We start from the raw sequence: 11,589 nt of genomic DNA, 5'->3' as shown, positions 1-11,589 counted from the left end.
GGGTGAACCCCTTGGGGTGCGGGGAGCCTTGAGGAGGCGTTTGGCGCCGTTCGGCGGTTCGGCGCCTCGTTCTGGGGGTGAGAGTTCCGGGTTTGGAGGGTTTGGGGGGGGTTTTATAATTGCTTTTCCGTTTAGCCCATCTTGATTTTAAATTTCGTTTGCCACCGCATAATGTAATGTTGTCCCCATAATCTACTGGACTTTTAGTTCATTATGAATTTTAGATTTTTCTATTATTTTAATAAAATCCAAATGATAATAGTGCCATCATTTAAAACAATGAAAATCTCATAATGACAATGGATTGATACCGGCCAAAATCTTTCTAAAAAATCCACATTCTCGTTGAACTCTCTGAAAGAATGCAAAAAATAACTTTAGATGAAGAGGTCATGGGTCTGACTCTCACTAATGATATATGTAATATCCAAAACCCGATATACAAAAGGCGCCTTTGTGCAAGTGAAATTTTTTTGTTTGCAACCGCTTTAGATGAAGCAAGTCCCTAAATATCCATTACCTTATAATGTACATACGCTCTCGAATATTGATAATCACCACATATCATTTTGATTGCAATTTTTTTGTCAAATTGTGCATGCATTCGTGGTGTCTTCATTATTCGATTATTTCTCATCCCTATCGCAATGGCCGCCAATCAGCTTCAAGGACGTTGGAAGTAATTTTTGTTTTAAATAAAATTATAAAAGAATAAATTCCTATTATGTCAAAATCACTTTCTAATGTGTTCTTTTAATTATTTTTTTTCTATATACTTGCCTGTTAAGAAAAAAATTGTACCTGAACTGGAAAATTCCTCCCAATTTGATTAAAGAAAAGTGTAATTCCTCCCAAAATTATTTTTAAAATTATTTTAAAAACAAATAGTCGAGGACCATTCGTTGCAGGTGCTGTGCAATTATGGCGCATCACCCAAACAATTTGAGCGTGTGGTGGAATGATATTCCCATTCCCACTAGATAAAGCATCCAATCAGGAGACAGATCAAAACTTATAAAGCCCAAATCAACAGGATGGATGTGACCGTTTAGGTTTACTTTTTGTTTAAAGAAATCATATTTTAAACAAAATTATGAGTAAATTGTATTTTAATTTCCCTCAGTTTACTGTGCATTGTACAGGAAAAATGTTAATAATAGTCAAAAAGAAAGGTTGAAGAGACACGTAACAAAAGGAAAGAGTTATTACACTTTGAATAAGCCTTAATAGCATGGTCCATGTAGTTAGTTAAGAGCAAAAGAGAGAGAGGCCTTGTGATTACTTGGAGAAAAAAAGAAAAAAAGTTTGATTCCTTGATGCCCACATCAGCCAATGTAAGTAAGAGCTAAAGCTGTAGCTCAACATGTGATAGAAAGTTAAATCTAGGGTTCAATCAAATGAAAATTTTTGTATAATTCGATGTCTTCACAGTCACTCTGGTTTCTAAAAGCTTGTTGGATTCTGAAGCTTGGATGAGAAACCAGAATCAAACTTCAGGCATGTAACTGCTCTGCATATACAGATTGTTCTCCACATATTTTATATCAATTTTCATTTAATATTCAAGACTAAAGCCTTCCCACCTGCAGATTACATATGGATACCACATCACTGCTACAGGCACTATACCTTACCTTCATGATACAACAATAGCCATGAATCTGAGGCCCTAAATTCAGATTGAAATACAGAGCAGGTTCAATCAAAGAAGCCTACTAGACAATTATCTAGGGACTGCTAACAATATTTAATGTAAGAAGTTCAAATATATAATTAAGACTTCATATAAAAACTCAGGAAATTTTTCATGGAACTTATTAACAGAAACCTAGGAAAACTAGACTGGAAAACTGCAGAAGCAAGTAAAAGAAAAGGAGTTACAAGATGGCTGGACAGAAACATTGCAGAAACAGTTAGGAAAGCTTTAGGCTCCATTGAATTTCTTTGAAAATGACTGCTAGAAATATGGAGTTACTGGCATTACACAATCTGCCTTCCAAGCAAATGATATATCTACTAATAAATTCAATCTCATTTTCCATGAAATTAGTAGAACAGAAAATTAATGGCTTCTCAATTATATCTTACCTATAATATTATAGGTTTTTCACTAAATTAATGCACCAGGCAGACTTCTCTTAATTTTTATCTAATTCTTTTTGTTTTTAGCTTTATGTGGCATCACAGAGCAATAAGCTGGCAAGGGCCTAAGGGCAACAGTCAGATCACTCAAACCACAGTCCCTCATCAGTCTATCATCCTTAACAAATTTAACATTGTTTTTGTCAATACCCCAGCAAAGGTCAGATGATCCTACTAGCAAGAATCCCAAAGTGAGGTTAGCAAAGGCTAAAACTAAACGAACTAGAAGTTCAGAAGAGAAGCTTACCTGCCAGGAAAAAAAGGACCAGAAGAGTCTTAATAAAGGAGAAACCAGAAAGGTTATAAACCTAAACACTGAAATAGAAAGGTTAGAACTCAAAGCATGTAAAAGTCAAAACTCAAACAATTAGGTTAGTGGAGACCATTTTCCACCTGCAACAGTCCACCGTCTGCTTTAGTTACAACTCCAATGGTGAGATAAGGTCAAATACTCAATTATGCATAGTTTTGAGCTCAAAAGGCACTTCAAAGCTCGCAGTAAGGATTAAGGAAGTTTGAACAACTCAAGCTACTGAAAGCTAAATGAATAAAATCCTACAGTAAAATATTAAATTGAAATACAAAATTTAGTTTGTCTTAGTCAAATGAAAATTGAATTGAATATTAACTCAGTTAATGTGAAACCGCAACAACAATGGCCACTTTGTTTATAAATATTAGGTTTCATCACCTGAGGACTATGATGCTGTTGGTATCTATCTGTATTGTCTTTGAAGTAAACTTGCAGAAGGAACTTGATCTTACCAGAGTGTAAAGAGAAACAAATTACTTGAATTAGGGGAGTCAACTAACAAAGTAATGAAAATCTCAGATCGATGCCCCTACTTTGCTGAAGTATACTCCTTGTAGATTACACGAGCACATTATATATCGGCTTCCTTGTGCTTGTTGAGGATGAACGAAATGGTCAACTTCTATTAGGGATATAAGCCAAGTTATGGAATTCTGATAACATCTGCCGAATTTTTTTTCTTCTCTTGGGGACGGGGTCCTAAGATGCTTTCATCAATAGTTGCAGCATGATCTTGCGAGGATTGTATAACAGCATCATAAGTCTTTGCAGAGAGCTGCAAGCCCTCATTGTAGGCCCTCAAGTACAGCTCATATGCAAGTCTTGGCTTAGCATCTTTTGCAAGAGCCTCAATCAGCATTTCATATGTTATCTCATTTGGTGAGACATTATGAACTTTCATCCTGTGGAACCATTCAAATGCAGTACTTCCCATGCTGTTCCTTGCACACCCAGTGATAATCGCATTAAAAGTAATAACAGTTGGTTCAATCCCAGATGAAGCCATCTCTCGGATGATGGAATCTACCATCTCAGACCTACCTTGTCCAGCATAAACTGATGCCATGATTGTGTATGCATACAGATTTGGTTCAATACCCACCTTAAGCATATGTTCCCACACCCGAATAGCCTCACCATAGAGTTTCCCTTTCTCAAGGGCACTAAGCAATGCCGCATATGATACAATTGTAGGCTTTTCACCTTGCTCCACCATCCTTCTAAATATCTGTACAGCTGCTGAAGTTTCTGATGCTTTGGAACAAGCTACAAGAACAGAATTCCATTCCCTACTTCCTGGTTTTAGGCCTTTATCTTCCATCTTATTAAGCAACTGAACACCCCATTTCCATATTCTTTTTCTCTTAGCTGCAGAGAGCAGAAAGTTGAAATGAGAAACAATCAATTCGTGTGATAGGTTATTTGGCTTTGGACCGTTGTCTAACAAATCTTCATAAATCTGCAAAGCAGCCCACCATTTCTTAGCTTTGCCCATCAACCATATAATATGGTTGCAGACAGATAGATTAATATCAGATTCCCTTTCTCTCATCCTATTATACAACTCCTTTGCCACAATATAATGACCTTCATGTGTACATGCCCAAGCAAGGCGCTCATATTCATCCTGCCCAGGTCTCAGACCAGCCTTATCCATTTCAACAAGAAGCTTCAATACATTACTGCTGCTCAATTGATCTCCCTTCACGATCCACCGCCACATCACTTGGCAGCAAATTCGGATGATGAAGTTCTCAAGCTTAATGAATTCAGTTTCCCAGTCTTCATCCCCATCTTTTCCTATTTGGCCCTTACGATATTTTTCTCTTAGTTCAACAAAAAACTTAAGGGCTCCACTACCATCCTCCATTCTTCTATAAACCAGTAAAGCTGTTGTATAGGACACTGGAGTTGGAGAAAAACCCTTCGCTTCAATCTCTTTGAGAACATTAAGGGCTTCAAGACACCGTCCTTGTTCTAAATAAATGGCCATTAAAGTGTTGCAAGTGACAACATTAGGAAAGACACCTTGCTCTGCCATGTCTCCCAAGATTTTCTCCACTTCTTCAAACTGCTCAGACTGTTTCACTGCACCCAATAGACTGTTATATATAAAAACATTTGGTCCAGTGAAAGCATTGGTCTCCCCCTTCTTTCTCTTAAGCCATTCGACAAGAGATATAGCAGTCTCTAATTTCTTTTCTTTGCCGAAATTTTTTATCATTGAGGAACACACAGGAGAGGGAAGTTCAGAGAAGTCCTTAAGAACATCTTCTATATCTTCCGGGGTTTTAGCAAATCTTAAGCTCCAGGCTAACGCCCTAACATCAATTCTTGCTTTCTTTCCTTCTGCTTCTCTCTCACATTCATCATTTTCTCCAGCTCCTTCTTTAGTAGGAAATACCCCACCATCACCACAGCTTTTCTCCTCATCATGGGCTCTGTTAAGCAAACTATCTCTAGGGTTTGAAGACCCTTCACCGAACCCCTCCCCAGTTGCTCGCTGTTCAAATGCCCAAGCCACAGGGAGAAAATTGAGTCTGGAGTGATTAGAGAAAATCCCATATGAAGCATCAAATTTCGGACGCCAAGGATGTTGAGATCGGGTCCAAAAATCACCTAAACTGCTTGAAACTACTAACTGATGGCAACTTCTTCTCTGATGTGAAGCCTGACCAACAACCCATTTTCTCTTTGTTCTTGAAAAGCAGTAACAACCCACTTCAAATTCCAAAAGAGGAGACACCCACAAGTCCCCTTTTGAGGACCAAACGCTGAAAGCTTCCATCTTTAATGAGGAAATGCAGATGAAATGAGCAAGCCAAAGCAAAATAATCCTTTCAGGAGTGCGGACAAAATGTGAAAATTTTGCAACTGGATAATGGAAAAGGAATTCTAAAAAATTAACACAGAGAGATGCAGAGAGTCTTGAATTAGTATGAATCCACCTGTGAGAAGTATGTCAAGAAGTTAAGAGCTTCAAGGTTGAAAGTTTTGGGTTTGTTTTACTAATTTGTATGAGCTGAACGTTCCACAACCATCTACAGCTTCCTCCTCCGTTGGGGATAAGTGACCCAGCAATCTTATCCAGAAGAAAAGAGAAAGTGAAACAGCGATAAATAGGGAACAAAAATGTTCCTGACAAGTGTCACAGAATTAGTGAACCGAGGTCCTTATCAACAAAGCCAAGTGGATTAATTTATTTTTGTAAGAAAAATAATAAATATAAGTGAGGGGAGTTGGGATCGTCCGATCCTCTATCCCCACCAGGTCGGAAATTTTGTTTTTTTTTCACATTCTTTCATTACATGTATAAGGGGAATTTTGATCTATCAAGGTAGAGGTTTGTACTCTCTTCATATTTCTCAACCATATAATAATGGTATGGTCTATTAGGGGTCCTAGCCACTAGTATTTGAATTTGAATTACAATTATTTACAATCAAACTCTAGAACTTGTTAATATTTAACTATAATTCAAACTCTTATTGATCGATTGCAGATAAGATCAATTGAAGATAGAGTTAGTTACCTACGGTAGATTAGAATTTAAATTTAAATTCAGAGACTTATCTTTTACATTCACTTTATAACACTCAGAAATGAGAATGATCACCTTTATTTTACCGTGAAAACATTTGAAAAGAACAACACAACCCTTCACTAAGGTGGATAGAAGATCCAGACTCTGAATCCCAAAGAAAACTAAGAATGCAATAATCTTACACCAAAATTCAATCCATAAGAGTGAATACTGGGCCAATAAATCAGAGCCCAACAACAGGTTTAAGTTGGGCTTTTCAGTCCATGGGCTAATCAAGCTCAAGGCTCAGACTTTCAGTACATGGGCAAGCCCAAGGAAATTCAAGGCAACGTTTTCTGAGTTTCACGGAAATAGAAAAAAAAATTGGATAAAGAGTTTTGGAGAAATGGGTCGGTTGAGAAATGAATCCAAAGAATTTTTTGATAAATTATTAATTAAAGGAGTTGTTTTTGGGACCTCATCCAAGTTAAAAGGTGGTCCATGGTGAAAGACCACGCGCATGGCATTTCCTCAGTTTGTTAGAAAGAATCCAAACTCATAACATGGTTAGTTCGCTGCATGAAAGAGGCTTTGCAAGATAAAGTAAACGTGTGAGAGAGAAACCCTAATACTTTACTCATCTCACATGGGATGATTCCTAATAACTGCATACCACCAAGATAAATGGAGGAATTTTAGTAAGGGAGGAATTCTCTCATGAAAATTCGTGAAATTGTATCAAATTTCCAAACATGTTAGTGATTGGACCAAAAATTTTTTTTCACTTTTTTTGGGAAATTAGCAATTTTTACATATTGGTGATGTGGACCGGAGGATACATAATATACCATCAGGCAGAATCGAAGCCACAAACTCTTCATTAAGAGGTGTTGGTCTTACCAACCAAGCGACCCTGCGATGGTAAACCAAGTTTTTCTTATGCGGAGAAGGAAAGTCTCTTATGTCTTGAAAATGTTATTCGATGGTTAGGCTGCTAACCTATTGTATCCTCATTAAACTCCAATTACATTTCAATAATCAAATCTTAACCCGAATCAGCTGAAAATAGTTGATCAAAATTGTTAATAGAAGTACGCAATAGAGTAAGCTTTTCCATCTCCCACTATTCGGAGTTAGTCCCACTATTCGGAGTTAGCAAAAAGCTCGTAGCTAACGGAATAGATAGAATCAAGCTCTTCAACCCATTTTGTACAAGACTATCCTAGTCACGGAGCCATACACCAAATTGACTCCAATTGGAACATAACATACTATCCGATCGACTCTCACTTTGGTGGTTAGTAGCTCTCTCCTAGGTAGTGCTCTCTAAGATTTGAACCCTTAGCTTTAATATTAAATGTTAAGTACTTGAATAAGAATTCATATCACCTCTCCCTCTCTGCCTTTTTTGGTCAAATTTAACTTCTTTTTTTTACATTTTTTTGGGCATCCGGGCCCTGCGCCCGATTACATCTTCAAATTAATGTCGCGATGCTGAGCTAACTCTTTCTAACCCATCTGGCTCTCCCTCTGTCAAAGGAGAACGATGTACTTTCTTGACAAATCTCAACCACATAATAAGAGTGAAACCCATGTGGGATCCACCTCTGATCATATTGTTAGTATTCAAAAGAAAGCCTCATCCCGATTATTTGGTTGCATGAGAAGTGTCAAGGAAACACATTGTTCTCCCCAAGCGGGTAGGTCATCCGAAATCCTTGAATGGTGCATCAAAAGTTTCAAAACTAATGAAATAAGTTGAATAACAGACTAGCCCAATTAATTAACAAAAAAAATACTAACCCAATCTAGCTCTCATACACCAAATTAGGTCTGAGGCACATGACCCCACAACCAGTGGGAAGGACCACCTTGCCCTTCTCACCCCCACCGCTCCTATTAGTTTACGCCGCCCGCTTACTTCGCAGATGGCGGCGTGTTGCGTGCCCAACCTCTACCATTTCTTTATTGGGAATTAACTAAAATCGATAGTTTCCGTATTAAGAATAACAACAACAACAACTGAGGATATGATTTTCCTATTCATTTTCGGCTCCGGCAATCAAGCAAAGCGTGTTTTCACAGTCCCATGTGTAGCAGTTCCATCAGCCGCCCAATAAACTCGGCACCGGAATCTCCTAATCCTTTCTTTACTTCTACGTGGCACTTCTACATTCGCCATTTCCTTTGGATTTACCTCCTTAATCAATAATTATTAGCACACATAGCAAGGAACTCCTATATAACCAAGCTTCATCTGAACACACTCTCTCCCCCACAACCCACAACCCAGAACCCAGAACCCAGAACCCAGTTTGGTTGATTTCAGAGAGAGAATGATGAAGTTGAAGAGGTTTTGCAGGCGCAACTCATCCAAGGTCAATTGTAATGGAGGAGGTAGCAGAGGAGACTCATCAGGCAAAAGCTGTGGAGGGCTTGAGGAGATCAAGTGGGAGGTTCGACCAGGAGGTCTTCTTGTCCAAAAGAGAAACAATGGAAACAGTTCAGGGGAAGAGATGATCACAATCAGAGTCTCTACAGTAACACAGCTTCATGATATCTCCATTGAACCCACTTCAACTATTGGTATTTCTTAATTTCTTCTTCTCCCATGGTCATCTATCATTTCTGGATTTGTTAATTAATGGTTTCTTCTTATTGTATATTTTAGGGGAATTGAAGATGATGTTGGAGGTGGTGACTGGTTTAAAGGCAAGAGAACAGAGGATTTTATACAGGGGAAAGGAAAGAGAAAATGAAGAGTTCCTACATATGGTTGGGGTGAGACACATGGAGAAGGTCTTGTTGTTGGAAGATCCAGCCATCAAGGAGAGGAAACTACATGCATCAATCTCCAGGAAAAAACAAACTCTAACTCTTCCTTTGACATTGAGAGCTCACCTTCCCTTATCATCAGTAATATAATAGACTCTGCAGTCTACATTTATACTACTGTTTAATCATGTCATTTCATCTTAAACTAACCAATGTATTAACCCATCAATAGATTAATTTAATCATTTGTATGGATGAAGACTACTTTGTAGCTTTATCTTTTCCTCAACTTTTTGAGCTCTACTCGACAGTGCTGCATACAGTATAGATCGGAAGGAGGAATTTCAGCCGTTTGGCAAAGTAACTTTTTTTTTTCTTTCTGGTTAAACAGGCGTTTTATATTAATAATTTGTTAAAGTTATTATATTACATCTAGGAACGAAAGTAATTGTAACCATTCCGGTCTTGGTCGACAATATTCGAGAGCCGGTATGGTATATGATCAGCTTGAAGCTCTATTTTAGCGTCGTTTGAAACTAAACCAGCCAGATAATTGGCAGCTTAATTAACTTCCCTGAGATGATGTATAAAAACACAATGGCAAAATAGTGATCGCATTCCCCAAATATCCTCTAGAATATCACGAGTTGACCATAATGCTTCAGCTGGACGAGCAATTTGTTGGATTGTTTGAGTGAAGTCGCTGCGAATTTCGACACAAGAGTAGCCTCGATGACTAGCGTATCACATACCTAGTTGGATTGCGGTCAGTTCCATACGTATAACACTAGGTGAAGCACAACCACCTTGCAACAACAAAAAGTACCTCGACAGTAGAGTTTCTTCCCATAGCACCATCACCCCCGTGACAAGAACCAGTGGTGGGCAAGCGAACTGAACCATCACAATTAATTGCAACCCAATGAGATGGAGGTTTAGTCCAAGAGAGTCGCAATTCTGCCAAAAAAGCATAGTTAACAGAAATTTGCCAATTTGAGAAGAAGATACGATGGTTAGGGAAGTCTTCCACACGTCGTAAAAGCTGCAAAAATCAATTCTAAGTATCGCCCATTATGAGATTCAGCACAACACACACCCGCCTCCTCTCATTCTAATAGACGATGAAGTTACGAGTTTCCCATATCCGATAAACTGTGGTTGTAAAACTAAATTTACGAAGCTGCATCATAATTATTATTATTTTTTTCTTTTCTTTTCTCTCTCTCTCTCCTCTAAGCATATAAGTCTGAAATGAATGAAGTCTTTATAAGATTAATTTGGATATGGCTTTTTTTTCCAGTAATCATCAAACTAGTCACAACTCACAAGAACTGAAGGTGCATAGACCTAAGGAAAAAAAATTTCAAGGGCCGAGGGGGTGTGGAAGGGAAGGTATGGGGATGGATGAATGCTCGAACTCAAAATTTGCTTGGATTTACTGCCTTTACATAAAAAACTAGTCCCAATGTGCCAAAAGTATATCCACAATTAGATTTCAATTGGTTGTTCATCGAAAAACAATAAAACCATAATCAAGTTTAGATTTTCAGATCTGAATTCTAAACCAGGTATCTTGTGTGCACTCGGGTTGGATATATGGGTTAATGGTAGGGGCCCATTATGTAACAAGATGGATTCTAGGTTTCAAATGGGCAAAAATAAGAAAATAATGGAGAATCAAATTTAAGAATACACCCTAAACCCTAAACTTTTGCTCTAAGAAGAAAAGGAGCAGAAAAATATCATCTGCCATACACATCTCTCTGCTGTGCACAGCACTGCACTTATATGCCAAACGAATGGCTGAGAAAACTTAAAAATTAAAAGAGTATCGAGGATTTTTTTAAATCCAAAATTAAACTTTTAATCACAGTGTTCTACTTAGGATAAAAGTACATGCTGTGCACAAAAGAGGATTTTTTTTTTTCCCCGAAAAGAGCTGGAATGGTTAAAAAGGCAATACCTATGTAAAGTGTGGTTAAAAGACAGAAAAGTAATGGGTGATTTATTTGATAGATTCAACTTGTGGGTTCACCATCGATTATTATGCTCTCCTGGATTCATCTGCCAGCCCTTTTTTTGCCCTTTTCTTTGTGTTCATTGGAGTTTGAGAGAGACAAAAAAAGGTGCAAAGTTACTGACCTGGAGAGAGAGATCAAGATGGAGAAGAAAGATGGTTGGTGAAGAGAAAAACATACAAACTCAAGGGGGTGGATTTGCGTTGGCAGGAGAAGAGAGAGCACATAACTGCACAAACACAACTCTCTTTGTGTGTGTTCAGTTGTGCTCTCTATCTTCTGTCAACTTACACCATACTTCTCCTCAAGCTTAATTTCTTCAAAACTTGCTGCAAGAAAACCTAGCCAACACAGAAAGAGAAAATATATGAACTAAAGTCAGGGAACAGAAAAACAGAAATGAAGGGAGATGTTGAAGAAGAGTTTATGAACCTCTCGAGCATGAAGCTTTCATATATCCTCTGGTGTGCAATCCTTAAAACACAAAAAGCTCGAGATTAATTCCCCAGTTGTGATCATTTGTCGAAGAATTTATAGACAAATGATCATAATCAGTCTCAATCGATCAACCCATATCAGAGCAGAACTAGTTAAACTATTGGGATCTCTCATTACAATAAAAGATAAAGCTTTTCCCTTAAGCATGCCTGACTTTTCCTCCATTTGTTGTCTTTATAGCATTCGTTACTTTCTTCTCTTTTCAAACCATCCTTGTCAACTCGGGCTGCTTCTTCGGTTCTTGTTCATCCACCATAATCTTTATTTTTACAGAATATCTTTTTCTGTGTTAGCCTGTTAGGTAATCCACCGTCGGGCAG

At 38.0% G+C, this 11,589-nt stretch overlaps 2 protein-coding genes across 2 annotated transcripts; one reads left to right on the top strand and one right to left on the bottom strand.

The window, feature by feature from the left end:
• Positions 1-1,320: 1,320 nt before the first annotated feature.
• On the bottom strand, positions 1,321-5,541 carry LOC149007248 (protein LOW PHOTOSYNTHETIC EFFICIENCY 1, chloroplastic-like). Its single transcript, XM_089166797.1, is given in 2 exon segments — positions 1,321-3,125; positions 3,127-5,541. Coding segments are annotated over 2 exon segments (2,172 nt in total). The 5' UTR covers positions 5,244-5,541; the 3' UTR covers positions 1,321-3,070.
• A 2,506-nt stretch (positions 5,542-8,047) lies between these two features.
• Positions 8,048-9,383, top strand: LOC149007247 (BAG family molecular chaperone regulator 3-like). Its single transcript, XM_089166399.1, has 2 exons — positions 8,048-8,564; positions 8,650-9,383. The coding sequence occupies exons 1-2, from the start codon at positions 8,315-8,317 to the stop codon at positions 8,901-8,903; spliced, it is 504 nt and encodes a 167-aa protein (XP_089022525.1). The 5' UTR covers positions 8,048-8,314; the 3' UTR covers positions 8,904-9,383.
• The last annotated feature ends 2,206 nt before the right edge of the window (positions 9,384-11,589 follow it).

Source organism: Hakea prostrata, chromosome 8, assembly GCF_041222555.1.
Source record: "Hakea prostrata isolate BN-2017 chromosome 8, UWA_Hpros_2, whole genome shotgun sequence".
NCBI classification, from domain to species: domain Eukaryota; kingdom Viridiplantae; phylum Streptophyta; class Magnoliopsida; order Proteales; family Proteaceae; genus Hakea; species Hakea prostrata.
This window is presented reverse-complemented; position numbering and strand designations above follow the sequence as displayed.

Bases quoted from the DNA above. Each gene is read 5' to 3' on its own strand.
- LOC149007247 (XM_089166399.1), top strand. From the start codon at position 8,315: ATGATGAAGTTGAAGAGGTTTTGCAGGCGCAACTCATCCAAGGTCAAT. The intron at 8,565-8,649 runs GTATTTCTTAAT...TGTATATTTTAG, and splicing joins TGAACCCACTTCAACTATTG to GGGAATTGAAGATGATGTTG.